Source organism: Aspergillus fijiensis (genome assembly GCF_003184825.1).
Source record: "Aspergillus fijiensis CBS 313.89 unplaced genomic scaffold BO72scaffold_58, whole genome shotgun sequence".
NCBI lineage: Eukaryota > Fungi > Ascomycota > Eurotiomycetes > Eurotiales > Aspergillaceae > Aspergillus > Aspergillus fijiensis.
In genome coordinates, this window is record NW_024469034.1 from 145,400 (window position 1) to 172,853 (window position 27,454).

At 54.8% G+C, this 27,454-nt stretch overlaps 11 protein-coding genes across 11 annotated transcripts; 6 read left to right on the forward strand and 5 right to left on the reverse strand.

The window, feature by feature from the left end:
• Positions 1 to 346: 346 nt before the first annotated feature.
• BO72DRAFT_518076 (putative GATA transcription factor (AreB)) lies at positions 347 to 1,904 on the reverse strand. Its single transcript, XM_040949636.1, has 2 exons — positions 1,258 to 1,904; positions 347 to 1,168 (listed from the first exon to the last, which is right to left on the reverse strand). Exons 1-2 carry the CDS (start codon positions 1,486 to 1,488, stop codon positions 449 to 451), a joined length of 951 nt encoding a protein of 316 aa, XP_040797600.1. The 5' UTR covers positions 1,489 to 1,904; the 3' UTR covers positions 347 to 448.
• Positions 1,905 to 4,450: 2,546 nt separating this feature from the next.
• Positions 4,451 to 11,653, forward strand: BO72DRAFT_386777 (uncharacterized protein; the record flags this gene model as incomplete). Its single annotated transcript, XM_040941647.1, has 4 exons — positions 4,451 to 5,944; positions 5,999 to 6,846; positions 7,986 to 8,791; positions 8,853 to 11,653. The coding sequence occupies 4 exons, from the start codon at positions 4,451 to 4,453 to the stop codon at positions 11,651 to 11,653; spliced, it is 5,949 nt and encodes a 1,982-aa protein (XP_040797601.1).
• A 462-nt stretch (positions 11,654 to 12,115) lies between these two features.
• On the reverse strand, positions 12,116 to 12,960 carry BO72DRAFT_480143 (uncharacterized protein; the record flags this gene model as incomplete). Its single annotated transcript, XM_040947612.1, has 2 exons — positions 12,779 to 12,960; positions 12,116 to 12,700 (listed from the first exon to the last, which is right to left on the reverse strand). Exons 1-2 carry the CDS (start codon positions 12,818 to 12,820, stop codon positions 12,116 to 12,118), a joined length of 627 nt encoding a protein of 208 aa, XP_040797602.1. The 5' UTR covers positions 12,821 to 12,960.
• BO72DRAFT_232663 (uncharacterized protein) lies at positions 12,777 to 14,446 on the forward strand. The gene has a single exon (XM_040939864.1). The coding sequence runs from the start codon at positions 13,229 to 13,231 to the stop codon at positions 14,324 to 14,326; it is 1,098 nt and encodes a 365-aa protein (XP_040797603.1). The 5' UTR covers positions 12,777 to 13,228; the 3' UTR covers positions 14,327 to 14,446.
• BO72DRAFT_451597 (kinetochore Spc24 family protein) lies at positions 14,306 to 15,342 on the reverse strand. The gene is made up of 3 exons (XM_040945526.1): positions 15,193 to 15,342; positions 14,744 to 15,141; positions 14,306 to 14,671 (listed from the first exon to the last, which is right to left on the reverse strand). The coding sequence occupies exons 1-3, from the start codon at positions 15,217 to 15,219 to the stop codon at positions 14,494 to 14,496; spliced, it is 603 nt and encodes a 200-aa protein (XP_040797604.1). The 5' UTR covers positions 15,220 to 15,342; the 3' UTR covers positions 14,306 to 14,493.
• A 301-nt stretch (positions 15,343 to 15,643) lies between these two features.
• Positions 15,644 to 16,436, forward strand: BO72DRAFT_471537 (mitochondrial fission 1 protein; the record flags this gene model as incomplete). Its single annotated transcript, XM_040947092.1, has 4 exons — positions 15,644 to 15,662; positions 15,764 to 15,782; positions 15,871 to 15,964; positions 16,107 to 16,436. 4 exons carry the CDS (start codon positions 15,644 to 15,646, stop codon positions 16,434 to 16,436), a joined length of 462 nt encoding a protein of 153 aa, XP_040797605.1.
• Positions 16,437 to 17,000: 564 nt separating this feature from the next.
• BO72DRAFT_451600 (uncharacterized protein) lies at positions 17,001 to 18,628 on the reverse strand. Its single transcript, XM_040945527.1, has 4 exons — positions 18,501 to 18,628; positions 18,366 to 18,445; positions 17,979 to 18,174; positions 17,001 to 17,777 (listed from the first exon to the last, which is right to left on the reverse strand). The coding sequence occupies exons 1-4, from the start codon at positions 18,516 to 18,518 to the stop codon at positions 17,247 to 17,249; spliced, it is 825 nt and encodes a 274-aa protein (XP_040797606.1). The 5' UTR covers positions 18,519 to 18,628; the 3' UTR covers positions 17,001 to 17,246.
• A 275-nt stretch (positions 18,629 to 18,903) lies between these two features.
• Positions 18,904 to 21,029, forward strand: BO72DRAFT_451601 (uridine kinase family protein). The gene is made up of 8 exons (XM_040945528.1): positions 18,904 to 19,254; positions 19,353 to 19,480; positions 19,560 to 19,704; positions 19,754 to 19,796; positions 19,853 to 19,966; positions 20,019 to 20,060; positions 20,107 to 20,338; positions 20,401 to 21,029. Exons 1-8 carry the CDS (start codon positions 19,078 to 19,080, stop codon positions 20,882 to 20,884), a joined length of 1,365 nt encoding a protein of 454 aa, XP_040797607.1. The 5' UTR covers positions 18,904 to 19,077; the 3' UTR covers positions 20,885 to 21,029.
• An 834-nt stretch (positions 21,030 to 21,863) lies between these two features.
• On the forward strand, positions 21,864 to 23,831 carry BO72DRAFT_530940 (uncharacterized protein). The gene is made up of 5 exons (XM_040950330.1): positions 21,864 to 22,223; positions 22,320 to 22,460; positions 22,529 to 22,838; positions 22,897 to 23,349; positions 23,409 to 23,831. Exons 1-5 carry the CDS (start codon positions 22,189 to 22,191, stop codon positions 23,715 to 23,717), a joined length of 1,248 nt encoding a protein of 415 aa, XP_040797608.1. The 5' UTR covers positions 21,864 to 22,188; the 3' UTR covers positions 23,718 to 23,831.
• Positions 23,832 to 24,170: 339 nt separating this feature from the next.
• Positions 24,171 to 26,896, forward strand: BO72DRAFT_437194 (pre-rRNA-processing protein ESF1). Its single transcript, XM_040943344.1, has 2 exons — positions 24,171 to 24,394; positions 24,562 to 26,896. Exons 1-2 carry the CDS (start codon positions 24,325 to 24,327, stop codon positions 26,730 to 26,732), a joined length of 2,241 nt encoding a protein of 746 aa, XP_040797609.1. The 5' UTR covers positions 24,171 to 24,324; the 3' UTR covers positions 26,733 to 26,896.
• On the reverse strand, positions 26,839 to 27,406 carry BO72DRAFT_232830 (uncharacterized protein). The gene has a single exon (XM_040939865.1). The coding sequence runs from the start codon at positions 27,265 to 27,267 to the stop codon at positions 26,944 to 26,946; it is 324 nt and encodes a 107-aa protein (XP_040797610.1). The 5' UTR covers positions 27,268 to 27,406; the 3' UTR covers positions 26,839 to 26,943.
• Positions 27,407 to 27,454: the final 48 nt, after the last annotated feature.

The window sequence follows — 27,454 nt, forward strand, 5'->3', positions numbered from 1 at the left end:
TAAGATAAACATCGAAGTACTGAACATCGAGAACGATGCCCCGGGTCATTTTACAGGGTCAACCCATTCTCCTTTTTTTGTATCGTGGCAAAACTTTGTCTCGCTTGTCCTGTTTTGTGGTTTGCTCTGCAGATTCCAGACCGCGTGCGATGTGCTGATGATTGCCGACCAACCGATCTTTCCCCGTCCCATATCGGAATTAAGAATAAAGCAGAAAGAGAGAGATTGTGTAGGGGGGTGGTAGAAAGAGGATAAATATAAAAAGATTCGATTCAAGGAGAAGGGTACAATTAGTTCATCCGATATACAACCAGCCAATGACAAGACTCGTAAAGGGTATCAAAAAGACCAAGGAAGATCAGATCAGAGATCTCAGCAACGCGCGAATACACGTTGGGATCAACAACGCGGACGCTTTCGTCCAACATACTGAGCCTTCCTTCCTGGGTTAGACGCTCTTGGGCGATTTGGTCGGAGACTCGGCTGGTTGCTCGACCACGTCTGACAATCGCATTCTCTTGGCTAGAGGTTCACCCGGACTGTCGCTGTTCGTGATGTTGTTGAAAGTACTCTTGTCAGCTAGCTGCCGCTCAAGGTCGGCAACCCGCTGTTTGAGATCGTCCTCGCGTCGCTGGGCCTCTTCCAGAGACCGTCGCAGCCGGACTTCCGAGTCGCGCACAATCATTTCGGACCGGCGAGCCGTCGCATCGCTTCGCTCGAGCTCCGCGACACGACCGCGGAAGAGTTCGTTGATAAACTCCAATTCGCTCACGCGCGTCTTCAGGGATGTATTCGCCGCCAAGAGACCTTCATAAGTCTGAGGAGACTCGGGGTGACGGTCGCCAGCCGCGGACGTCGAGGTCGGGGAAGGCTGGCGCAGCTGCACCGACGGCATTGAATTTGGCGGATTCATGCCATGGTCACCAATGGTCACACTGTCAAACATGTGTTGCGGTGCGATATTGGAGTTGTGCAGCGATTGGGTGTGTTGTTGTTGCACCTGAGGGAGACCAGGCGTTTCCGTGCGCGGCACCGGCGAGTTGGATCGGTCGGAGTGGCCCGGAGACGTCTTTCGCGACGCGCGACGATTGCCATGCGATCCCAGAGGCGGAGTCCCTGCTTCGGATCGGGAGGCAGAGAGGCCATTGGTATCGATGGTACCGCCCGACTGTGGAGGAAGATAGACAAGAAGGGTTAGCAATCGGGTACTGGGAAGAGACGTCACGGATAAGAAAAATTTTCGAGTCGAGGACTCACCTTGCGCTTGGTACCCTGACCGGCGGTCTTGACGCGGTTGCGGCTTTTGATCACATCGGTCTTTAGGCTTATCGGACGAGGCCTCCCATGTAGTTTCAAGAATAGACCACAGGCGTTGCAGAGCACGGAGCCGAGTTCGTCACGGCGCCAGAGGGGGGTGGTGGAGGTGCCGCAATTCTGGCACACGGGCTGTAATTGAGGACGTTTTTGATCAGCCAACGTGGTCGCCATGGTCTTTTCAGTAGCAAACGGGGCGGTAGAGGAAGGCAGAGGATGGGGAAGATGAGGAGACGGCGCTGATAGTGGATGGAGTGAGGAAGAGCGCTGGGTTGATAAGATCGGGAGAGATTTGATGGGTGGGAGCGATAAGGCATTGGTGGTGCGGCGCCAAGACCCCAGCGGCTGCTGATAACAGCAAAAGATTGGGTGCGAAAAAGAAACGAGGGGATTCCGGCTCAAAAGGTCAAAAGGGGAAAAAATTCCTCAGCTGCCACTACTAGAGTAGTAGTCCGTAGATAAGGACTTCGCTCCCCCCGTTGCGATAAGCCCCAAAAGCTCCATCCATCCAACTTATTACTTACAGGATTATTGCCTTGTCCACCAGTGGTGGCAGCTGGGGATGATGTCGCGTAGGTCATATTGGCCATTCCGTGATTTGCATTGCTACTCGACGCTCTGGACACGTAAGATTCGTCAGTAAAGACCGTGCTTACCATGCGATCAAGTCGATGGCCTCCACCCGTAGTTATCAAGCAGCCGCCACGGACTTGTCCCACAAGCGAATATCTTCATAATTTCACCCGGCGAGGAGAGGCTGCAAGAATACGTACCGCAGATTGGAAGTGGGCGCCGATGCGACCGAGGCCAGAGCTGACAACCCAGGCAAAGAGGGACCGAGCGAGCTGGGGAACGCGCTGCCGTTACTGCTGCTACTGCCGGGACTATGGGTGAATTTGTCCAGCGAGCTGAGTTCCGGAATGGCTCCCGAGTACTGCGAGGATGCGGACGAGACTCCAGTCACAGTATCAGTTGTGGATTGACGCGAATCCAATTGACTCTCCCCGGAGGACGAGCCTGGATTGTAAGCGGGTTCGTGGGACTGGGGATTGGACGGCGATGGGGGTCGGAGGGCTGGGTCGATGGGCGACGCCCGGAATAGGAGTGAAGCCACTGTGGAGGATGTCGTTGAGGATTGACTAAAAATCCGGCCTCAATTGACCGAATTGAAGAATCAATATAAGCTGTTTCGCGTCGAGAACTCCGAGGAGGGTTGTATGGGGGAGGGAAGGTTCGCGCTGCTCGGGAAGAGGACCAGCCACGGAAAAAAAGGGAGGATTGATCTGGAATGTCTTCCTGCGATTTCCCACGAGCCAAATGCAAGCGTTCAAGGAACGATGTGAGAATCTATTCTTCCCGCGTGTTCTGGGGTTTTATCGCAACCGAGTTGGACTGGCAAAGGACAAGGCAGATATAACGGATAAGGAGCGAAGGATCTCAGCGAGGCTGTCCGTAAGACAAGACGAAGAGACTCGACCCGACGAACAAGTGAAATGAATGACAGAGCAGAGAACAAGGCGTTGAAGAGACCATCAATTGAGTTGCCTGAGAGGCCTGCAAAGTGGTCATCCGGGGAAAACGCGAAGACGAATGGGGGGAGGAGGAGTGGTGAACTTTGAAGGTGAGATTGGAGGAAGCGTGACGGGGTGGTCGGGGGTGGAACGAGATTGATTGATTAACTTATCGCGCGCGCAGGCTGGGCCGGAGAGGCTACAGTTACTATTAGGGAACCTTGAACTTATCGATTGTTCCATGCCCTTTTGCGGCGGCTGGGGCTGGACCCGTGAACTCAGTTAGTTATTTGGCTACGGAGTACGGAGTACTACGGACCACTTTCTTTTGTCTTCTCAGCGTTTTTCTTTTCTTGTTTTGGCTGGTAGGTGATGCCGTCATCGAAGTGAAGTTATAACTAACTATATACTTGAGTATACTCCGTACACGTCCGTACTAAAAAAGACAAAAGTACACAGTACACTGCAGACAATACCCACCGCGAACAATTGATTTGTTCTCTCCGACATGGTTGTTGTCCGCATGTCTCCTCCCTTATCTACGGAGTACAGTAGAAACGATTATCGATTAACCAAGTTACTCGGTACTAGACCCGGAATGAGTCCTGGCAATGTTGTTGCCGTGCCCCTGCATGCCCCTTCGATATCCATTTGGTTCCATCTGGTCCTTCGGTTCTTTACTCGGAAAGGGAAGCTTTTAGGGGTTAGGTACCGAGTACCCTAAGATCGATCGCTTCTTCTTGGAATTGGGGCTCGAGTGAAACCGGTTTCCCGCACGGGGTCGAACAACTAATCGGCCACGATGACCAACCGTTTGCTCGCCGAGACAGCCATCGATCAATGGAGCTGTGGCTATTACGGAGTACGTATTTGTATGGAGTATAAGTTATTCCTAAGGTACTGAGTAAGACTGTGCCTCCGTTCTCTGTTTGACAGTCGTAATTGAGAGTCTCTGCTTCACCACGTGGATTGAACATGTATGGCTCACAGCAATTGTAATGATTGCCCAAGACTTCTAGGCCTTCGTCTTCTAGGTCCTCGTCTCTTTCTGCTCATCATTCAGGGGTTTTGTCGATGTTCATCAAGCTTGGGTGGAGCCCGCGCTTTCGGAGGAGCTGCCGTGGCGGTGTCGTATCGTATCGTCAGACATGTGGCGGCACAGGACCCTGACCGGTTCGTGGTCCAATTAACAGACAGCGCTGAGGCACCGGAGATGGTATCAATACAGTTCTGCCAGATCAAACAGACAAGGCAAGCCACAGCCGTATCGGAACAGCAGAAGATGACAGCGTGAACGTCCACCACTGCAAGTCCCTCGCCCGCTCCGTCTCCTCCACCTAGTCCAGTCCTACTTACTTTACTCAACCAACTTAACTAACCTCCACCCTCCACCCTCCACCCTCCACCCATTTCCACCCGCCGAGTTTCATTTGCGTTTCTGTTGCTGTCGGTTGTCAGTGATGCCTTGAGTCTCTTTCTGGCTAAACCCATCGTGTCGATTGTTCCCTTTCTTCATTCATTTTATACCCCATTCCTCAATTCCTTCCCTTCGTGCTCCCTTTCATATGAACTGAATGTTGGTTGCCTCCCGGCCCTTGCAGTCCTAGACCAGTCGCCCTGCCACTATGCCCAAGAATCGACCCGCAACTTCGGGGTATGCCCGCTTGGCGCAGGAAGAAGAAGATCGAGCCCACGATCCATACGAATACTCAGACGATGACGACCTCCAACACGACTCCCACACCATCTCCCAATCCGCACCACGATATGCACCGATCTCCGCACGAACCGGCCTGGCCTCGCCCCCCGAACCGCGACGGAGGCTGAGTGGGCAGTATCACCGACGGGGACGGAGGAACTCGGGGGTGGACATCAAAGCCATCAATGCGCGCCTCGAGCGGTGGGCCGAAGAATTCGCTTCCAAATTCAAGATCAATCGAGTCAAGGGAAAGACACTCGAGGAGGAGAAGCTAGAGATCTACCACTCAGTCTTCCAGGCGCCCGATGGGGTTCGGCCTGTCACTGCGGAGGTTCTCGAGTCAGACGAGGTCGAAGGTGCTGCGCGGAGAGCTCGAGAGGAGTTCGAAGAGGTGGTGGAGAGTGTCCGGATCGCCATTGAGATGGGGGTCCATCCCCGAATGATCTCCCAGGGCAGTTCGGGTAGTTATTTCGCGCGGAACAGCGAGGGTAAGGTAGTGGGAGTCTTCAAGCCCAAAGATGAAGAACCCTATGCATCTCGCAACCCGAAATGGACCAAGTGGATTCACCGCAACCTGTTCCCATGCTTCTTCGGTCGAGCTTGTCTCATTCCCAACCTATCCTATGTTTCCGAAGCGGCAGCCTATGTTCTCGACTCTCGACTGCAAACCAATCTCGTTCCTTACACCGATATTGTCTGGCTGTCCTCGAAGTCCTTCTTCTACGACTTTTGGGACCGCAGAAAAGCTTGGATGGGCAAGAAGTCCCTCCCGCCCAAGGCCGGTAGCTTCCAGGTCTTCCTCAAAGGCTACAAGGATGCAAACCTCTTCCTGCGCGACCACCCTTGGCCCGATCAAACCAATACCGGGTTCAGAGCAGAAGATGCTCCCAAACGAAAGAAGCGTCCGTGGAATGAAGCATGTCGCCCTTCTGGAATTCACTCGGACGATGAAGACGAAGAAGCGTACCGCGACGGTCAGACGCAAACTCCGTCACCGCGTGAGGAAAGCAGAGAGCGGCGGTTCTACTGGACGGAAAGCCTGAAGCAGTCGTTCAGGGAAGAGCTGGAGAAGCTCGTGATCCTGGACTACATCATGCGCAACACGGACCGAGGTCTCGACAATTGGATGATTAAGATCGATTGGAAAACCGAGGAAGTCTCCATTGTCGCTGATCCGCCGAAACCCAATGGCGCGCAGCAGCAGCGGCAAGAAAATGATGACGATGACTTGCCCCCTGCGCGCCCGGTAGCAGTCAATTCCGACGGAGCGACAACTGCGCCTCATCCCTACCGGAGACATGAGTCCATGCTTGCCGTGAGTCGCACAGGGACTCCCTTGAACGCAACCGAACCTTATGCAACCATCCAAATTGGTGCCATCGATAACAGTCTCTCGTGGCCATGGAAACATCCCGATGCGGTAAGTTAACGGAAGAATATCACCATTTGCATGGCTCGCGCTAATATCTCTCAGTGGCGGAGTTTCCCATTCGGCTGGTTGTTTCTGCCCGTATCTTTGATCGGCCAACCATTTTCGCAGAAGACCCGTGACCATTTCCTACCGCTTCTAACCTCTACTGCCTGGTGGAGCGGCACACAGATGGCTTTGCGCCGTGTGTTCTCACAAGACGATGATTTCAAGGAGAGCATGTTTGCGAGACAGATTGCAGTCATGAAAGGTCAGGCATGGAATGTTGTGGAGACACTGAAGCATCCCGACCATGGCCCACTTGAACTGACGAGAAGAACGCGCGTCTGTGTCTGGGATGATCTTGTGGATGTGCCGGTTGCTATCCCCCTCCGCGGCCCCTCCACGGAGGCTCAGAGACGCAAAGTGAAGAGCTACGAAAATTACGACAAACATAGCACGTATGATCCCGATAACGAGGAAATGGATATTGGTACCTCGATGTCCTTGGGTACAGGTCCTGAGGTCGATCTGCTTGGACTCAGTTCCCCTCCAAATGAACTGCCAAACCCCAACCGGTTTGAACTGTCCAGAGGCCGCGGTTCCGCGTCCGGCCATGGCAGGGCACTCTCGGGTAGCCCAGTCACCATGGACGACCGGTATGGCCGCGACAGTATTGACGAGCTGAGTCATGGTAGAGACTTGGAACGCAGCTGGGCCACGCTCCCACCTCGACCAGGCCACCGACACCAGAAACACAGCTCCATCTCCAGTAATCGCGGCCAAGCGCACCTGCTCTGGAGCAGCGACGATCTCGAAGGAGATCTCGGATATGCAGCCGCAGAGGGCATGGAAGGCAACCAACGTAAAGTGATTGTCGAGCGGCTGGAGGCCGTCAAAAGTAAGAATCCCGTGTTTACCTGGTGCTAAACACGGATTCTCACACGTCCCCCTCTCAACGCTTTTTCCTTTCCCCATTTCTTCGCTTTTCTCTTCTTCGTCTCCCCATTTAGCGTGTATCATGATAATCTGGCATGAGGAGTTCCTTTTCGATTTGCAAGGTATGGCTTTTGTTGGAAAACTTCATCTGATGGGTTAGTGTCATAGACAATGGAAGTTGATCTTCACGTGGGATATTGTGGGAGGCCTAATCTTTATTCAGACTTACACCCGGTGTATAATTTCTGCTTTGAGTACATATAGCTATAAATAGTTGCGAGACAAAAGGAATCAAGAATAGAATTAATGCTTTTTTTTTTCGCCTTGCTTTCAAGATCGAGGAGTGGGCTTAATAACAATGAAAGAAAGACTTGAGGACTTAAGAGTCGGAGAATGGCAAACGGAGGGAGGATTGGGGGCTGAGAGACCAAGGCGGAGAGGAGAGGAGAGATTGGGTCGGAGAAGCAAGACAAACAGCAGATCGAAGGCTGAGCGTGTGAAGGGACCTTTCTTTTTGGATCATGTCTTTGTGAACCCCGGCCATCAATAGTAACCATATACAGTACCTAGTACGTACTGTACAGTAGACTACATGACTCGTGACTCGCCCGCAATCTTATCTATTGCTAACTTCTTGGCATCGTCTGCCCCGTCGTCACCATCGAGCGTTCAACCCTCCCAATCTCCACCTCTCACATCTCTACCACGCTTGTCTTACACCTCTCTTCTCCTACTCGTGGGCCTCGGGTCTTAGCAGCTTAATGCGATAGTAGTATATTGACGCTGTGACCTTCCCTCACTTGTCCCTCGTTTCGCCGCCACCGGACTCCCACCCTCCGGAGTGTATGCTCAGCCGTCAGTGACCACTAGCGACAGACCATCCTTACTCGAGAACTGCTTCCTATCCCCGTCGCTTGTCTATTCTGGACGATTTATGCCTTCACTACTTCCTCTTCGCCAGTTTCCCTGTTTGCGATCTTGAATCCGTCTCTCCAGGATCTCCCGCCCGCCCGCGCGCGTGTTTCGCTCTCGCCGCCTGCAGCTGAAGGAGACTCCATCTGACAACCATGGCTTCCTCCGACGCCGCCATGTTGTTGAACCCACGGGCGCACAGAAAACAACTACAGAACAAGAATGGTAAAGCCTCCCCGGAGCCCGAGCTCGAGCCCGCATCATCCTCCTCTCACCAGGACCCCACCTCCTCCCCCGACGTCGCTGATTCCCCGCACGACGAAGAAGGACCTCTGTCTTCGCTCCTCTTTTCGACGTTGCATTGCCCCTCATCCCCCTCCCTTAACAGCAACACCCTTGGACCAGACACGGAAGACTCATCGTTCCCAGGATCCTCGACGAACCAACCCGACTCTTCCTCCACACCCGCCTCGCAGCGCAGTCCTGCCTCGTCCGTGGCGCCGCCGGGTACCGCCTCGGCCGCACATCTGCTCCTCAACAGCCCGCGCCGGCGCCAGCAGAGAGGGGGCGCCTCGAGAACAAACTCCCTCGCAACCTCGAACATGACATCACGGTCTGGGACGCGAACCCCTTCGCTGGCGGGGGATGCGGTGGGCGCTTCGGCGCAGGTACATCAGGCTGCGCCTACGATCGATGTTGAGTTTGCGAGCGCGAGCTCGGACTTTGAAAGCGACGATCGCACGAGCACCAAGCGCAGCTCCGAGCACCTCGACGATGACGGCCCTGATGCGCGTCATGGGAGCCTCATAGAGAACATGTACGGGGTGGAGAGACGTGCGAGTCAGCCAATCAAGAGGGTGAAGGTAGAGAAGGATCAAGAAATGAAGGCAGGGCAAACTACAAACTTCTCCGGGACTGGAAACTCGGAACTCGGCGGATGGATGAAGGAAGGGCGAGATCAGGCGGATTCGTCTTCGTCCACTGCGAATGTCGTGGACTTGACTACAGGTATGGGACGTCTGAAACTCAGTTGGGAGCCCTGTGTTGACCGGCTAACTCCTTGCGGTAGATGTATCAGCTGCAGCCACCGACGACGACGAGATACAGGTCACTGGGTCTAATGATCTCAGTCTACAGAGGGTATGTTATGGGAAGATTGAGGGGGCGACGGTGCAAGCGCAGTTGGTCCCGAAGCCTTCGACCCATTCTCTTTTCGCAGACTCAACGCACGACTGGCCGTCAATGAAACTCGGGGTGCATCGGCAAACGCGCGGGAACAACCGCATTGAAGTTTCTGACCCAAATGGGAAGATCTTTGGTGTGATTGATGCCAGAACAGCAGCCGTCATTGTACCGTTACTGGATTCGCCTGCCGTGAAGGTGGACCTGACTGCGCGGCTGGATTTTCGACGGAGGAAGGAGGGCGAATGGCCATGGGTACCCTGTTCCGAGACCTACCGGGCGTCTATCAACCTATACGGCCTCCGGAAAGATGCTACGCTGGTCGGCAAGCACCTCGGTCAGCATAATTTATGGCTTACGTCTCCAGTTGCGGTGGAACAAGGTGTGCCAACACTTAATCCACACGCTGAGATGCGGAGGGCCCAGGCTGCGTTCTTGCCGTCCGTGGCCGCCAGGGGTCGTGTAGGGGTCAGCTATGAGGTGCGAACCGCCGAGGAAGTCAACGACGCAGTGATGAAAATGTTCGACCAGCTCCAGAGCAATGATAATCTGCCTGAAATGGAGCCCCCTTCTGGGCTGCGCACACCTTTGCTTCGTCATCAGAAGCAGGCACTCTGGTTCATGACGGAAAAGGAAAAGCCGCGCAGATTCGGTCCCAACGAAGCAGACAACAATTCGCTATGGCGCAGGGATTATCGGTCCGGCGGCAGGAGGAAATACCGCGAGATCATCAGTGGCACGGTGCTCGACGAGGAGCCCCCGCAAAGCCTGGGTGGACTGTTGGCAGATATGATGGGTCTCGGCAAGACGTTGAGTATTCTCTCGCTGGTTCTGACTTCGTTGGGAGAGTCTATCAAATGGGTGAAGCAAGTTCCAGATCCCGCGCTGGTCAAGAGCCTCCCTGGCATCCGCAATACTAAGACTACGCTGCTGGTGGCGCCTCTCAGCGCGGTCAACAACTGGGTGGCGCAGATCAAGGAGCATCTCGAAGAGGACGCAATCTCATACTACGTCTTCCATGGCTCGTCTCGGACCAACGATGTGGAAGAGTTGTCCAAGTACGATCTAGTCATCACGACGTACAGCATTGTCCTCAGCGAACTATCGGGGAGGGGAGCGAAACGGGGGGTGAGTCCGTTGACCAAGATGAACATGTTCCGGATCGTTCTGGACGAAGCCCATACCATCCGCGAACAGAGCGCAGCCCAGACTCAGGCCATCCTCAGGTTGAACTCGCAGCGTCGCTGGTCCGTGACCGGCACACCCATTCAAAATCGACTGGAGGATCTGCTCTCCGTGACGAAATTCCTCGGTCTTTACCCTTACGACGACCGGGGTCGCTTTAATATGTACATCCTGAGTCGCTTCAAGACAGGCGATGCTACCGTGCTAGCCAGTTTGCGCGTGCTTGTGGATTCGTTCACGCTGCGTCGAGTCAAGGACAAGATCGATCTGCCCCCGCGACAGGACATGATCGTCATGCTGAACTTCACCGAAAAGGAACGCCAGCTCCACGAGTTCTTCCGCAGGGAGTCGAATGTGATGATGCGGGTGATTGCCGGCGAAGAGAAATCGAAGATGAAAGGGCGAATGTACCACCACATTCTGAAAGCCATGATGATCCTGCGCCAAGTCAGCGCCCACGGCAAGGAGCTTCTAGACCCGGACGACCGCAAGCGGATCAAGGGGCTGAGCGTGCAGGATGCGATTGACCTGGAAGAGGGAACGGGCGGCGATAGCAGCGGCGCAACCGACAAGAAGTCCTACGAGATGTTCACGCTGATGCAGGAGTCGTCGGCCGACACTTGTGCCACGTGCGGCAAGCGGCTCGAGGAGCCCAGCGCTGACAACGGGGCCGTCGACCGCCAAGCGGCCGTGGCCATTGTACTCCCCTGCTTCGACGTGCTCTGCCCGGACTGCTTCTCCGGATGGACCCAGGCGTTCGAACAAGCGCAAATGAGCCACTCCCCGAACCTCCGGTGCCAGGTCTGCGACGGCTGGATCCCAGCCTCGTACTCCATCATCACCGTGGGCGGGCTCCAAGACTACCTGGTGGACCAGGCACGGGCGAAACAGAGCCGCAAGCATGTGAAGCAGCTGGGCGAGTACGAAGGCCCGCACACCAAGACCAACGCGCTGGTGGCGCAGCTGCTCGCCACGGCGGAGGAGAGCGAGAGCCAGAACCAGAACCAGAGCGAGGGCGAGTCGCAGCGGCCGTACAAGAGCGTGGTGTTCTCAGCGTGGACGTCGCACCTGGACCTAATCGAGATCGCGCTGCGCGACAACGGGCTGACGGGGTTCACGCGGCTGGACGGGACGATGACGCTGGCGGCGCGCAACAAGGCGCTCGAGGAGTTCCAGCACAACGACGCGATCACGGTGCTGCTGGCGACGATCGGGGCGGGCGGCGTGGGGCTGAATTTGACCTCGGCGTCCAAGGTGTACATCATGGAGCCGCAGTACAACCCGGCGGCGGTGGCGCAGGCGGTCGACCGCGTGCACCGCATCGGCCAGACGCGACCGGTAACGACGGTGCAGTTCATCATGGCGGACAGCATCGAGGAGAAGATCTTTGAGCTGGCCAAGAAGAAGCAGCAGCTGGCGGATCTGAGCATGAACCGGGGGAAGTTGGATAAGCGGGAGGTGCAGGAGCAGCGGATGCGCGAATACCGGAGTTTATTCAAGTGATTTTTTTTGTTGTTTTTTCGTTCTATACCCGGTGGGTTGGATGGTTCAAGGAAGGGAAGGGTGTCATTTACTGGCGTTTTTTTTTTAATGGTTTATTCATTTTGGCGTGCGCGTCAACGAGGCCGGACAGATTTACAGCACGATATACACTGACACAAAAAGAGAGAGAGAGACAACAAGGCTACACAGCACCGACGAACATCGACGAACATCGACGAAGACAGACATATAGAAGGCATGGTCAACGTCTTTGTTTTTGCTTTCGCTCTTGCTTGGACGAGAGGCAAAGCACTTAGATCTGCAATCCAGTACCTAATAACTTCCATAATCAATTGAATTCATCATTAATCCATGATCCGATGCATGCACCCGCTAATCAACCAGTGCTTTCTCCCTCTGAACAACCACCTCCTCCCATCCCCATCCCCATACCCCGTCTCTCCATCTTACTCCATATGAAACTTAGAAGTCCCGCTCCCCATAAACCCCCACCTCCATCGCCCCCAACACCCCCTCCAACCGCCCCCTCAACGCCTTAAGCTGCAGCATCCTCTCCCCGCGCACCCCCTCCCACCGCCTCAACTCCCCCTCCAACTCCCTGATGCGGCGCTCCTGCTCCGCCTCACTCGACCCGATCCCGGGCAGCACACTAATCAAATACTCGATCTGCTGCTCCTTGAGCACCAGATCCCGGGCCAGCTCGCGCTGCCGCGCGGCAAACGTGCGGGGCGAGTCCGGCGCCGGCGGGAGGGCGGGGTCCTGGGGTGCGCCGGTTGTTGTTGTGTCTTCCGGTGCTGCGCCGGCGGCGCCGGGTTGTGCGGCTTGTGGGATCTCGGCGGGCGTCTGTTGTTGCGTCTGGTTGGATTGCTGCTGGGCCGCGAGCGGCGCGCTGGCGGGCACCGGCGGCGCGGACGAGTTCTTGGGGATTTTGGCGAGCGCGGGCGCCGCCGGCGCCGTTTGGGTTTGGGTTGGTGGGGGCACGGTCGCGGGGCTGTTGTCGTGGTAGGTTGTTAGGTAGCCTAGCGTTGCGTAGAATTGGGTGGCTAGCTTTTTTGGTGAGGGGGGTGTTAGTTGGGTTTGGTTGCTGGGGGATAGGATGGGATGGGGTTGGGGATGACGACGCACTTGGTCGAGGCAGGTTTGGAGTTGGGTTAGGATGTCGGCCATTTTGATTCTTTTTTGTTTTTTCTTTTCTTGGTATTGTATGGTGGTGGTTTGGTGAGGGGGAAGGGATTAATTCAAGTAGGTAAGAGGGAGAGGTGGAGTTAGAGATGGTGGAAGAGTATGTATGTATGGGAAGAGTAGAGGAGAGCTCGCTCAAGGCGGAGTAGAGGATCAGATGCAAATCGCGATAAGATTAGAGAGGATTGTCTGTCGGCCTTTTTCCTCCGCTCCGCTCGCCCTCCCTCCCTCACACACCACTTTTTTCCCCCGATCGCCACGCAACCCAAGCTCCCTCTTTATCCACCGCGTTACCACTACCGATCACAACTTAAATCCGCTCTTCCGCATTCAGTTACCCAATACCGACGCACACGAACCAACTATGCACCCGACCCCCGCACCACCCGCAAAATGACCTCCTCGCTCTCCTTCTTCACGCGGCGGGTGTACCAGCTGCCCGTGCCCCCGATCTCGAAACACAAGCACTACAACCGCGCGAGCTTCATCGACTTCGCGCGGCGGCACGAGCTCTCGCGGACGTCGACGCTCTTCATCGGCAACCTGTACGAGTATACGGTGCAAACGGAGCTGCGGCACGCGGCGGCGCTGCTGCTGCACCGCACCGGCGGCCGCAGCGACAACGGCATCGATCACCTGGGCACGTGGCATCTGCCGGGCCACGAGCAGCCGATCCACGTCGCGGTGCAGTGCAAGGCGCACCGGCGGCGCGTGGGGCCGCAGTGCATCCGCGAGCTGGAGGGGGTGGTCGCGCGGCGGGTGCCGCACACCTGGCGGCTGCAGCAGCAGCAGCACCAGCACCAGCACCAGCAGCAGGGAGCGGGGCAGGCGGGCCCGCGCGTCGGGATGCTGGTCAACCGGCGCGAGGCGTCGGCCGGGGTGCGCGCGGCGCTGCAGCGGAGCGCGCTGCCGCTCGTGTACCTGATGGTGGATCTGCGGGGGGTGCTGCGGCAGGCGCTGTGGAATGAGGCGGTCGAGGCGCTGGGCGTCGCGCCGCTGGGCGTCGAGGTCGTCCACGGGCCGGAGCGCCAGCTCGCCTCGGAGCTGGCCGAGCTGGATGCCGAGGGCGGCCTGGCGCTGTGGGAGGAGGAGCTCCGCGACAAGCTGCCCGCTGAGCTGCGCGCGAAGCCCTACCCGCCGCCCATCCGGTTGACCTGGGACCAGGCCCCGGGCCACGGCGGGGCGCTGCCGCTGCCGGGCATGGATCAGATCGAGGCGCGCATGCTGCAGCAGGAGGAGAAGTGGTGGGCGCTCTGGAACCTGGCGCCCGATGATCAGGAGACCCGCTACGAGGCGCTGTCGGTCATCCAGAGCCGGTTCCCCGAGGAGAAACCGCTGCTCTGGGCGACAGGCGGCGTGCCGAGTTTGCTGTCGGAGCGGGATCGCCAGGGTTTGCTGCGCGAGTTGAAGATGATGGGGCTGAGTGAGGGGGTGGTGGAGGAGGGTAAGTCGGAGGCAGAAGAGTCACAATCGACGCTTAGTCCTACGTGAATAGGAGGATATATACCAGAAAGAAAGGTAGATTCGATTCAGCAGAGGCGGAGGGGGTATAATCAATCATGTAAGATACAGTAAGAGACGCCGAGGAACCCAGCCCAACACCAACACCAACACCATATAAACCAACGAGAAACGCCATCCCGAAGAGGCAAGCCTCTCTACCCTTGCATCGTCGACCAGAAATAATTCGAGTAGAAGAACCGCGAGAATTTCGGATCAATGTTGACGACATGGACGTCACCCTTGCGACTATTCCGGATCACGGCTTTATTGAAGTTGCCCGTCTCGTCCGCCTCGATATCGACACCCAGAGATCGGTAGATTTTCAATCGAAGACTGTGCGTGTGCGTGTATGTCAGTATCAGCAAACCCACTTCCCCCCCATGGTTTGTTTTGGGGCGAACTTACAGCGTCGCATCATCCATCTCCCGCTCGCGACGCGTGGGCTCATCCCCCTCGACGCCCTGCGCCTCCAGATCCGCCAGCCGCTCGCGGAGCATTTCCAGCTCACCCTCGAGCCGCTCGCTCTCGATCTCCAGCTCGGTGGCGCTCTTGGCGATGCGGAACTTCTTGGTGTCGAGCTCGACCATCTCGGCGGCGTGCTGGCCGGCGTCGTGCGCGGCCACGGCCTCTTCCTGTTGGTTGTTCAAGGCGGAGAGGTGGCGCGAGAGCTTGCGGAGGGCGGACTCGGCCTCGCGCATGCGCAGCTCGCGCGACTGCTGCAGCGTGGCCAGCGAGTCATTGATGCGCGTGACGGCTTGTTTGTCGGGTTGGATGTTGAAGTTGCCGATTGTGTGGTGGATGAGCTGGCGGGGGGTTTAGTTGGGAGGTTTTTTTGGTGGAAGGGGTTGACGTACCGTGGCGGGGTTTTCGTCGAGTAACATTTTCGGTATGGTATTGCGTGGTGTTCTTTGGTTTGGTGGTGGTGGAGGTGGTGTCGTTGATAGTGATTAGGGTGTTGAGGGGTGTAAGTTGATAAGCTGTGAAGCTGAGCTGTGTAAGTTAATGTTGTTGGAGCAACGGCGCCACAATCGTCCCGCCTACAATTTCTGGAAGGACCCCCGCCAAGCCACTTGTTAGGCGGCACCGCCACAAAACCTGACGACACTGGCTGGCGTCACGGGATGCCACCACCCACTGAAGATGGAGAGAGACCGAGCGCAAGTCAAGTCGAGTTGAAACTGAGTTGCCTCCGCCAAAGATCACATCCCATCCTCCTTCACCATCCACCGGATCTTGTGTTCTGCTTCTTACGCTTGGTGTTTTCCCAAGAGCAGTACACGAAAGACAACCACTAAATCAGAAACCATGGGCTCCAACCTACCATGTAAGCTTTCCCATCGTCATCAAAACAAAAAAAAAAAAAAAAGAAGAGCCATCTTCCCCGCAGATATGAACTTATCTAACAACCAACCTTTTCTGATACAGATGCCGCGGACGCAGAGAGGTACTATCCTATCCTCAACATCCAACCAAAACACTCCCTCCCCCGCATCCCGAACCCCAGCTAAACACCTCTCGATGACAATGTATAGCCCGCTCAAACCGGCCGAACTCCAAGTCCTGCGCGCCCAGTACGAGAAAGAAGGCGACTACGTCGGCATCCAGACCAAGTTCAACTTCGCCTGGGTATGTGCCCCCTTGCCCCTCCTATTCTTGTCTTGTCTTGTCGTTGACCGAAGCCCAATCCAACCCACCGCATGCCTATCTTCCCCACACCCCCTCCCCTACCCCCTACCCCCAAACCCCGGCTAATCACCCCCGAAAACAGGGCCTCATCAAATCCCCCTCCCGCACCGACCAACAAGAAGGCGTGCGCCTCCTTTCCGAGATCTTCCGGGCCGCGCCCGAGCGCCGCCGCGAATGCCTCTACTACCTGGCGCTGGGCAACTACAAGCTGGGCAACTACGGCGAGGCGCGGCGCTACAACGACCTCCTCTTGGAGAAGGAGCCCGCCAACCTGCAGGCGGCCAGTCTGGGGTCCCTGATCGAGGAGAAGGTGTCCAAGGAGGGACTCTTGGGCATTGCCATTGTGGGCGGGCTGGCGTTGGCGGCTGGCGTGGTGGGGGGCATTGTGTTGCGGGGCACGAAGAGGCGGTAATTTTTTTTCTCTCTCTTTCCGTTGTTGCTGATTGACACTTGAGTGAGAGGAATTCGGGCTGATTTTTTGTTTGATGGGTGGGTGGTGAAGGTGGGGGAGTGAGAGTTGGTTTTGAGTTTGGATTTGGATTTGGATTTGGATCTTGTTGATGGGATTCGAATGGTTTGGGAGGGCCGGGTGGTGGTGGTGGTGGTGGTGATGTGTATATATGGTTGTTTGCTGAGAGAGGGGATGGGTTGTACGCCATTGAGTGCCGTGATGAGGTTGTGGGTTTGAGCCCTTCCTGCGGGATGGGATTGATTTGTTACTAGCTGAATGTTTAGCATGATGGGCGTTGGGTACTGATTTTGATGGTTGTTGATATTGCTATCGCTTCTTGTTCAAGGTTGAATATTACATGGGTCGTAGTCGTTTATCTTGTGGTATGGTGAAGGCTTGCTGATAGCTACGGAGCTGTGGTGTTGATCCTTGGCTATTGCTTGTGTACAATTGTGTTCCATCAATTCAAGGGTTGTTCTGGCGCTGTGGTGTATATAACGAGCTATAGGCGGGCGGATATGGGATATGCTTAAACTGACAGATGCACCATGACGAAATAGCCATGACAATGGTCAAGCAACCAGACCGTCAATGCAGTGGAAACGCAAGCCAGTCTGTCAGCCACGACAGCTACAACTCAGGACCAAACCAGGGATGATGAACCACTGAATTTAAGCTCAAGTTAACGACCCAGACCGAAATCAAACATCGCTCCAAGCTCCATGCTGGCAACCAACAGAATAACGTGCAAACGCATCACCGCCAGAGCGATCACGAAATCATTGGGTCAACGTCCCCACTATTGGTCATTACAGTGTCGTTCGACGAGCCATTCTGGCTCGTGCCGGCATTACTGTTGTCGTGGGTACTGGACGAGCTGGAGTTACTGTCCCCTAACCCCAAACTCAGCTTGTCGGGGATGTCCTTCTTAGCCTCGCGGGCCTTATTTTCCGCCCACGCACGGAGCTTAACCAGGTTGCGCAGGCGCGCTTCTTTACAGTCACCCTGGGTTTGCAGGATGGCTTCGTTCACACGGTTGGCAATATCTTTACGGAGCTCGGGTTGTAGCAGAGGGGCAAGGGATGGAGAGAGATTATCCGACGGGAAGATCAGGAGCGCGAGGGTCCGTTCGAGATCTTCCAGGAATTGGGGGTTGGTGGGCGCCCGGGGAGCGAGCTGCGAGGTCGCAAACTCTAGGGCTGGACTGATGTCTCCATCAGGAGTGGAAGTGCACGAGCGGATAAGCTCGACCAGCTGCAGACGCAACAGGGCAAAGTGCAGGGGAGGATTTTCATCCAGGATCTATTTCGGTGCGAGTTAGCGAGGATGCTCCCATAATCGAGATGTAGTACACATAATGGAAGTGACTTCGAATCATACAAAGTTCTTGATGATGATGAGTGTTTATCGACCAAATCCCGAAGGATTGTTCCGAGTGGTGCATGAAACTGATCTAATCATACGAAGGAAAGTGGGGTTGTGCAAAGAGAGGATGTTTCTTACCTGAGGGTTGAGCTCATTGATCTTCTCAATGGCGGTTTGGATATTCCCAGAATGAATCGCAGTACGGATTTGGACTCTTTCTTGAATCGCCTCGATATCTGCGCTGGGTTGGATATTGGCCTCGAGCGCGAATTTCTTCGCCGCAGCCGGGTAGCCATTGGTGATGAGGTAGTCCATAACCAGATAATTGATATCACTTTCAACACAAGCATGTTAGCAAACGATCACAACTAAAAGATCATGAACAACGATGCGCATTGACGAAGGTTCAGTAACACAAGTTAAATATTTTCTCCTCACATTGATTCAGAGAGATTCCCAACTTGATTTTCAAGATCATCATAAAAAACGAAAAAGGACAAAAGGGAGTCGGCAAGATAAACTCACATTTTGGACGGCTTCACCTCATCAACCTTCCGCTCAAACTGATGCCATGTCGGCGTTGCTGTTGGGGAAGAGGGAGACATCTGTTTCCCGTTAAAACCAAGCAACGACGCATGCACGACACATCAGGGCGCATACGTAGTTTGCTGAAGACATGATTGCAATTGGAGGAAGATCAACTTCCTTGGTACTGAGTCACCGGCGGTCTGTGAAGATGGAGAGCTTCGCAGGCGCGAGCCATTAGGTGACCTCTAAAGGGGAGTGTGTGTAAGAGGAAGTGTAAGAAGAAGAGAAGAGAAGAGAAGCGGAGGAAGAAATCAGGCGGACAGAAAATAAGGAAATGCGGCGGGAGCTGTTAGGTCAGTCACGTGCAGCTGGCTAAGCCTAAAACCGCAAGCGAAGGTCACGGACCGAGGCTAACCTTAAAGAAGTCAAGCGGCGATCACTGGATGCTTTTGGTGCTTTTGGCAGTCGAAGTATCGTGTATCGCCTGCCAGGTGCCCTGCCAATTCCCCTCTCCGTCTTATCGGGTCCCTCCCCCCCAAAGCCTTATCCTGAGACAATCAATCGGGGACTCTTATTTTTTCTTCTTCCCCCCCCCCTCACTGTCCTCCCTCAACCCCCCCTCTGCAGTGTTATGAGTACCAGTGCCTCCTCTGGACTCATCTGATTCGTATCTCGGCCCGTCAATTCCTTGGGGAGGAATATCTAAATCATGCAGTCCATCTCACCGGTGTTTTCGTCCGCCACGGACAAGGACAAGAAGTACTCGCCACCATGGGCTGATTTGAGCATTATTGGGATTGCGGGCAGCTCAGGGTCTGGCAAGACTTCGGTGGCAATGGAGATTGTCAAGTCACTGAATCTGCCATGGGTGGTGATTCTCGTAATGGTACATCTCATCTATCAGTACTCGAATAGCTCGCCTATCGGTCTATCGGGGTTTCCATGTGTGCAATATGATTGGTTTCTGACGGTGCTGTGGTACAGGACTCCTTCTATAAAAGCTTAACTCCAGAGGAGCATGCCAGAGCCCATGCCAATGACTATGACTTTGACTGTCCCGAGTCGTTAGATTTCGATGTCTTGGTGCAGACCCTGCGGGACTTGAAACAAGGGTACAGTGACCATCCTTGGTGTTATCATCAACATACCACAATTCCCATGAAGCTGACCCGTCTGGTTCAAATCATTCAGAAAGAAGGCAGACATTCCTGTATATTCGTTTGCCAAACACCAACGTGAGCCGCAGACAACGACACTTTATTCCCCGCACGTGATCATCCTGGAGGGTATCTTGGCTTTGCATGACCCGCGCATCATGGAACTGTTGGATGTCAAGGTGCGTCGTCTAAGCTCTTCAGGTCGCATACACGCTTACCATTGTATAGATCTTCGTAGAGGCCGATATGGACATTTGCCTGGGACGCAGAAGTAAGTCCCTGCATCATCTGCGTTCTTGTGCTGTGCAATAACTAAACCACCGCTAGTCATGCGTGATGTCCGTGAGCGCGGAAGAGACATTGAGGGAATCATCAAGCAGTGGTTCACCTATGTCAAACCCTCCTACAAGAAATATGTCGAACCTCAACGAGCAGTATCAGGTGAGCTCAGAGACTCACTAATTGCTCTTGTTTTAAACTGACCAGTTTTTAGATCTCATCATCCCTCGTGGAATCGAGAACAGAACTGCTATCGGTAAGCCTAACCCATGCCGTGCGCCGTCTCCAAACTAATTGCGCAGACATGGTCGTGAAACACATTCAAGGCAATCTGGACGAGAAGTCCGAGAAGCACAGTGCAGAACTCACTCGTCTCGGTCTCCTTGCCTCGGAGGAGAAACTGTCTCCCAATGTCGTCGTCATGCATGAAACACCACAATTCATCGGCATGAACACGATCCTGCAAGATCCTACAACAGAGCAGGTCGACTTTGTGTTCTACTTCGACCGCCTGGCTGCCCTACTGATCGAGAAGTGAGTGGGCATTCCCATCAATGCATAGAGGTAATCGACTAATGATCGAACTACTGTGACAGAGCCTTGGATGTGACCAACTATATCCCCAAGGAAGTACATACTCCCCACGACAACTCCTACCAGGGCTTAAATCAAGCCGGCACGGTCTCCGCCGTCGCCATCTTGCGGGGCGGATCCTGCCTCGAGACCGCCCTCAAGCGCACCATTCCCGACTGCATCACCGGTCGTGTACTTATCCAGACAAATGAAAAGAACGAAGAGCCAGAGCTCCACTACCTCAAGCTGCCTCCTGGGATTGAGGAGCATGAAAATGTCATGCTTCTGGACCCGCAAATGTCGAGTGGAGGTGCTGCCCTGATGGCCGTCCGCGTGCTGATCGACCACGGCGTGCGCGAAGAGCGGATTGTGTTTGTCACCTGTGCGGCCGGCAAGATTGGTCTCAAGCGACTCAGCGCCGTCTACCCCAATGTTCGGGTGGTTGTTGGACGCATTGAAGAAGAACGCGAGCCGCGCTGGATCGAGAAGAGGTACTTCGGCTGTTAAAAGAACGGAAGAGTATATATCACCACTGGGAGGATCACTTTTTTCGGCTTGCCACCCCCATACATAATGTTCTATATATGTGCATAGTAGGACCAATAATGACGAGATACATGAGCATTGAGAGGAACACGGAACGAATTCTGAAATTGGACTGACCTGGCCATCTCACACGGAACAGCATACTTACCAATTCACTGCCCGCTACTGGCCCTAAACCCAAAGTCTCCCTGAAGTGTATCACGCAGACGCTCGTCCTCGCCAGAGATAAGAACAAACCACGTGTTTCATTCTACAGACCTACAACACCAGACTAGAAAACCTCGAAGCCCTAAACCCACTGTCTGATCGATCTATGCAGTGCTATTCCAGACTTCATCAAGGTGGGGTCGTCGGCGAAATTGGGAACCCGCGTGACTACCTTGACTGGGTGGGCAGAGGAGACAGAGACAGTACAAGTCGCAGACCACACTATGACAATTCGTGGCTTTCAGACAAATACCTGGATCAAGATTCGACGATGCACAAATACTGAGTGGTCGATGTTGGTCCTTTGTGCATTGTGGCGTCTTTACATCTTTACGTCTTTACCATCAGCTGTCATCCAGGCTCCCCTCAAGGCGGGCAAGGAGGGGTGGAGAATCTCTATTTTGTGCGATATGCGCAAGACCGCATTAGTACAACGAGTTCAGGTCATGTACAGAAAGAAGAGTCAATGTCTCGAAAGAGGGCTGTGACTGAGATCATCATGTGACCCCTTTTTGTCAGTAGAGGCAGTACTCGCTCGCTCGCCCTTGGCGAAACCTCAGGCATCACTTTCATAGTTACATCGTCGCCAGTGTTCTCTGGTCTGGTGGCTTGCCCTCCTATGTCACACACATTTGCATACGAACAAATCATTGAATCCCTTAGCGAGCCAAGAAAGCATAGTACGCGTACAGACAGCCTCCTCGAATCTTTCTGACCGTTCGAGATGCCGCAGATCCCAGGAAAGCACCATCACCCCCTTCGCAGCAGGCCGGTCGTGACAACCTCCCCCAGGGATGGCTCCAGTGACGATGTTTCCCGTTCTCCATTGGGAGATGATGTAATGGCGATGAAGAAAATCAGAGCTTTTAGCCCCGATTGGGGTAGTCCGCGTGCTTGCGGGATGCTACCATCAATGCAAGGAGAAGTATAGAAGCCAGGGTTCAAGAATGCGCAACCTCCAAGGCTTCATTCTTTATAACCGATCAGTTGTACTTGCTTCTCGCACCAGCATCACCACCGGAACCATACTGAAATTTTCTCAGTAGCCCGACCTGTTGATGTTTCGTCAGAAGATAACCAGCTATGATCTCAGGTAATGACTTTTTTTCTTCTCTGTCCTTTCGTAGCTGCGTCGCTTAATTGTATGGCAAACCACTAACACAGCTTCCATGTGAAACACTCTTTCTAGGCTTGACCAATCATGCATATTCATGCCCGAGGCACGGAATTCAGCGGCCGCTCCTTCGATAACCGGGTCGTTCAACGTTGCTTTTCCCCCAGGTGTGCGCATCAAGAGCATCAAAGTGAAACTGAAAGGAATGCTCCATGTGTACGTTATCTGATCGAGTCTGACTCTTTTCCCGCTCAAAGGCGCAATGCTGACTGCGCTGCTTCCAGCCCTCGCGATGGCTTCATGATCGCCGAAGACCGCGTGCAAAGCACATGCGAACACAAGCAAGTCCTCGCCTCGTCCAAGACGCTGGGCTCCTTTCCCATGCCAGAAGGACAGTATGAGTTCCCCTTTGACATCCCACTACCGCGCAAGTTCCTCGAGACGGTGACGGGCGTCAAGCACAATTATCACTCGTACAAGGTCGAGGCGACGGTGGCGTTCCGATACAGGAGAAATCTCGTGGTCTCGAAACCCATCCGGATCTACCACGATTCAGACCTGGAGGCGAACTACCTCACGTCGGACTTTTCGCCGGTATGTGACTGCAGCTCGTCGCTGTGATGTGAAGCACTCAGGCTGACACCGTGTGAAGACAGTAGGAGGAAACTTCGACCAGAAACTGCAGTACTCGGTCTCGATGCCCAGCCATTACATCCCCTTCGGCTCCCGGTTCCCCGTCGACTGCCAATTCACGGCCTTGTCCAAGGATGTCAAACTTCTCGCCGTCACCGTCAAGGTCGCCGAAAAGCACTTCATCCGCCTGGACGCCACGGCGGCGCAGTCGGCGCGCGACAACATCTACTCGATCACATCCCTGAAGAACCACACCATCTTCACGGAGCGGTTCGAAGTCGCGGCGGGGCACGCCGATGACTCCCAAGGCGACTCTGCCGCGGGGACGGAATGGTGCATCAGCAAGCTGGCTTGCCTGCCCCCGAGCTTCGATTCCTGCTCGCAGACGACCGCGACGAAGCGCATCAAGATCAGCCATCGTTTGTTGGTTAGCGCCGAGTTCCAGGATGCCACCGGGAAGGTCGTTACTGAGGTATGTTTGCCGGGTGTATGGCAAGATCGGACGAAAGACTGACGCTCAGACTGGCGCAGACGGCCAAATCTATCCCGTTCTGCATCTACATGACCCCCTCGGTGATCGGACAGGATGGATCCATCTGCAACAAGACGATCCATGACATTCGAGAGCCGCCGCCGCTGTACGGGGACCATATCCGGCATCCGAAGCTGCTGGGGTCGACGGGGGATGGGGATGGGGATGGGGATGGGGATGGGGATGGGACGACATGTGCACATACGGACCTTGTGCCTGCTTGGAATGACTGTCATGACCTGAACGCTTTGGGGCCTGCGCCTTGCTATGATACACTGGAGCACCCGGCGCCTGCCTATGTTGCTTAATATAATACCGGGGATCTGTGTTATGATCTGATGATGATGTTTTTCATTCTTGCAAGTTGCAAGTACTAGCATAAAATGAGAGTCAATCTTAAAATGGTGAAACTATATAATTCGATACCGGTCCAGCTTGGCGAGAATACAGGGTTTAAAATTAGAGGACTGGCAGTTCACCAAAATGAACAGAACTCCTTTGACAGCTCTGTCTGAAATAACCTGCCCCTACACAGTAAGACTCCAAATCAATATCCACCATCAACCCGCATGAAAAGCTCTATACCTCATCATCATCCAAAAGTACAGTACAGTTCGCAGAAAAAGCCCAGCGCACGGACCACCCAATCCGAAGGGCAGCGGGCGGCGGCGGTCGGCGGTGCGGCGACCGGCGCAGCGACCGAAGATTCTATTCTTTGGCCAAAGAGAGCTGAGAGTTTCCCGCTCCGCCCAAAAAATTATCCTGCCATCACTTTCTTGCATTCCCACGCTTCGGTGAAATCCAAACCACCCCAAACCATCTACCCCCAACACTGAATCCTTTCCTTGATCCTTCTTTTTACTTCCTCGCCTATCCCTTCAACTACAAATTCTGACCGCCCCCAAGATACGCACAATGCCCGACAAGAAGAAAAGCAAAAAGCCCTCCTCCGGCGGCGGCGCTGGCGGAGATGCCCCGGTTATCAGTATGCTTTGCCCTTCACCTCTTTGCGTCTCGTTTCGTTTCGTTTCGTTTCGTTTCCGTTCTTGATGCGGCTGTGTGGAATTACTTTCCAGCTGAGCTTTCACGGCAATCATGCTGAATGCTATGTGCTTCGATGCTAACTTGTACGTGTGTGTGTTTGATGTCCAGCCGACCCCCGCTTCGCCAACATCCAGAACGACCCGCGGTACCGCCTCCCCAGCAAACGGCACACGCACGTGAAGCTCGACAAGCGGTTCGCGCACATGCTGCGCGACAAGGACTTCTCGCGCAACGCGGCGGTGGATCGGTACGGGCGGAAGCTGGCCCGGGATGATACGAAGAAGCAACTGGAGCGATTTTATCGGTTGGAGGAGGAGGGTGATGATGATGCCGCCAGTGAAGGGGAAGAGGTGGAGGGCAGTGTGGCGGATGATGAGGAGGTTTTGGCGGAGCTGCGGCGGGCGGAGAAGTATGATCCCGCTCGCGATGGGGGGTTCGAGTCTTCGTCTTCGGAGGAGGAGAGCTCGGATGAGGAGGAGGACATTGAAGATGAGGGTGAGGGTGAGGACGATGAGAGGCTCGGGGGTGAGGAGTTGGAGTTCCCGGATAAGCAGCAGCGCGATGTGCCCACTGGGGAGGTCACGGATCGCATTGCGGTGGTTAATCTGGACTGGGATAATATCCGCGCCGAGGATCTGATGGCTGTGTTTTCGAGCTTCGTGCCTGCTGGTGGTCGCGTGTTGAAGGTCTCGGTTTATCCGAGTGAGTTTGGCAAGGAGCGCATGGAGCGCGAGGAGATGGAGGGGCCCCCCAAGGAGATCTTTGCGAGTTCTTCGAAGAAGGGGGGGGATGGTGATGATGATGACGAAGATTTTGAGGGGTTCGATGATGACGAGGAGGAGGAGGAGGAGGAGGAGTTTGATTCGGATGAGGAGGAGGAGAAGATCAAGAAGTCCATGCTCAAGGAGGATAAGGGCGAGGAGTTCAACTCTACCAAGCTCCGCAAGTACCAGCTCGAGCGTCTACGCTACTTCTACGCTATCTTGACCTTCTCCTCCAGGGAGGTCGCCAAGCATGTCTACGACCTCGTCGATGGCGCCGAGTATCTGTCTAGTGCCAACTTCTTCGACCTCCGCTTCGTGCCGGACGAGACCGACTTCGACGACGACAGACCCCGCGACGAGTGCAAGCGCATCCCCGACGGTTACCAGCCCAACGAGTTCGTCACCGACGCCCTGCAGCACAGCAAGGTCAAGTTGACCTGGGATATGGAGGACAAGTCGCGCAAGGAGGCCCAGGCCCGCGCCTTCCGTGGCAGCCGGAAGGATATCGATGAGAACGATCTGAAGGCCTATCTCGCGAGCGACAGCTCGGATGATGAGGAGGAGGACGGCGGAGTGGAAGTCATGGATGCTACGCAGGGCGAGGGGTCGAGCACAAACATCTCCAAGAAGGAGGAAGAGAGACAGCGCATGCGCGCGCTGTTAGGGCTGAGTGCCGAGCCTACTAAATCCTCCAAGTCCGACGGACCCGTGGGGGAGATGGAAGTGACTTTCACCTCCGGACTTGCGGGCGAGCCCACCCGCGACAGCATCTTTGAGAACGAACCTCAGATTGAGGAGACTACGATCGAGCGGTACATTCGCAAGGAACGCGAGAGAAAGAAGCGCAGAAAGGAGAAGCTCAAGGCTACCAAGCAGGGCGGCGATGGCGACGCGAGTGATGCGGAGCAGGACGATGATGCCAAGCCGACCGCCGAGGAACAGCCCCCGCAGGAAGACCTGGGCTTCGATGACCCCTTCTTCGAAGACCCTGATGGAAAGGCTACCGCCGCTGCTCGTCGCAAGGAGGAGAAGCGCAAGAAGCGGGAAGAGCGTGCGGCCGCGGAGGCCGCCGCCGCGGCTAAGCGCGCTGAGCTGGAGCTGCTCATGGTTGATGACAACAACAACAAGGGTATCAAGCACTTTGATATGACGGAGATTGAGAAGGCCGAGAAGCAAGCTCGTAAGAAGGGCAAGAAGGGCAAGAGCAAGGCTAAGCAGGTGGAGCCCGTGGTGGATGACTTCAAGATGGAGGTCAATGATCCTCGTTTCTCCCGACTCTTTGAGAGCCACGAGTTTGCCATCGATCCCACCAACCCCAAGTTCAAGCCCACTTCCGGTATGAAGGCGCTGCTGGAGGAGGGTCGCAAGCGTCGCCGCGATCGGGACGACCACGCGGAGGAGGCGCCCAGCAACCAGGATCGGACAAAGAAGCAGAAGAAACAGGCTTCGAAAGACGCGGGGTCGGATGATTTGAAGAAGCTGGTGGACAAGGTGAAGCGTAAGACGCAGCGCTGATTTGCTTGTTGAAAAGTATTCGTACTCCGGACTCTGTTGCTTTTTCTCCGGTCATCGTTGGATGGATTGAGGGGTCAAAATATACCATGGATGGTTTAGCATGTTGATTATTATTTTTCTTCTTATTATTTTCATTTTCTGACAGTCACGATAATTCGAGGACCAATTATGTTGGTGTAACTCTGTCTACATTGCCTGTTTGAAATCCTTTCTATGACTGTTGGTCAGGAAGATTGCCCTGGTGGTGATAAGCAGGCGCGGGCGATGTTGCTGGCTGCAAGCAAGTGCTGTAAGTTGCCGTCATCACGGAGGGAATGGAGGAATCAGAGGTGTTGGACCGCCATGTCGGAGCCCAAGGAGACCAGGAGATGACTGGTACTCCGTACTCATAGGTAAGATTGGCCGATGTACGATGAGGTGGTTTGTGTGACCTTTTTCGGCCGTCTGCAGGGCAGCCAGAGAGGATTGACAGGGAGAGAAAAGGAGTAGAAGATTGCAGTCCCGATAGACCGATCTGCGATGAGGCTGAGATCATGTGTTCAATCTTCTTTTTTTACCCCGTCTTGTTCGCCCCGTGTTATTGTTGTGGTTGTGGTGGTGATGGTTTCTTCACCGCCCTTTTCGTTTCTACCCATGCACTTCGAATGAATCCTCCTTCTTCTTTCTCTCCCGCGGGCGGCATCGGGACGGGACTGAGAGTGGAAAGTAGTGCCTAAAGTAGA

Coding starts and splice junctions, on each gene's coding strand:
- BO72DRAFT_518076 (XM_040949636.1), bottom strand. CDS start 1,488: ATGGCGACCACGTTGGCTGATCAAAAACGTCCTCAATTACAGCCCGTG. Junction 1,169..1,257: donor GTCAGGGTACCAAGCGCAAG/GTGAGTCCTCGA, acceptor CTTCCTCCACAG/TCGGGCGGTACCATCGATAC.
- BO72DRAFT_232663 (XM_040939864.1), top strand. CDS start 13,229: ATGACCTCCTCGCTCTCCTTCTTCACGCGGCGGGTGTACCAGCTGCCC.
- BO72DRAFT_451597 (XM_040945526.1), bottom strand. CDS start 15,219: ATGTTACTCGACGAAAACCCCGCCACG. Junction 15,142..15,192: donor TCGACGAAAACCCCGCCACG/GTACGTCAACCC, acceptor ACCCCCCGCCAG/CTCATCCACCACACAATCGG. Junction 14,672..14,743: donor GAGATGGATGATGCGACGCT/GTAAGTTCGCCC, acceptor GCACACGCACAG/TCTTCGATTGAAAATCTACC.
- BO72DRAFT_451600 (XM_040945527.1), bottom strand. Junction 18,175..18,365: donor GAGGTGAAGCCGTCCAAAAT/GTGAGTTTATCT, acceptor TTGTGTTGAAAG/TGATATCAATTATCTGGTTA. Junction 17,778..17,978: donor TCAATGAGCTCAACCCTCAG/GTAAGAAACATC, acceptor GCACCGAAATAG/ATCCTGGATGAAAATCCTCC.
- BO72DRAFT_451601 (XM_040945528.1), top strand. CDS start 19,078: ATGCAGTCCATCTCACCGGTGTTTTCGTCCGCCACGGACAAGGACAAG. Junction 19,797..19,852: donor CATTTGCCTGGGACGCAGAA/GTAAGTCCCTGC, acceptor AACCACCGCTAG/TCATGCGTGATGTCCGTGAG. Junction 20,339..20,400: donor GCTGCCCTACTGATCGAGAA/GTGAGTGGGCAT, acceptor CTACTGTGACAG/AGCCTTGGATGTGACCAACT.
- BO72DRAFT_530940 (XM_040950330.1), top strand. CDS start 22,189: ATGTTTCGTCAGAAGATAACCAGCTATGATCTCAG. Junction 22,224..22,319: donor ATAACCAGCTATGATCTCAG/GTAATGACTTTT, acceptor CACTCTTTCTAG/GCTTGACCAATCATGCATAT. Junction 22,839..22,896: donor TCACGTCGGACTTTTCGCCG/GTATGTGACTGC, acceptor CACCGTGTGAAG/ACAGTAGGAGGAAACTTCGA.
- BO72DRAFT_437194 (XM_040943344.1), top strand. CDS start 24,325: ATGCCCGACAAGAAGAAAAGCAAAAAGCCCTCCTCCGGCGGCGGCGCT. Junction 24,395..24,561: donor CGGAGATGCCCCGGTTATCA/GTATGCTTTGCC, acceptor TTTGATGTCCAG/CCGACCCCCGCTTCGCCAAC.
- BO72DRAFT_232830 (XM_040939865.1), bottom strand. CDS start 27,267: ATGATCTCAGCCTCATCGCAGATCGGTCTATCGGGACTGCAATCTTCT.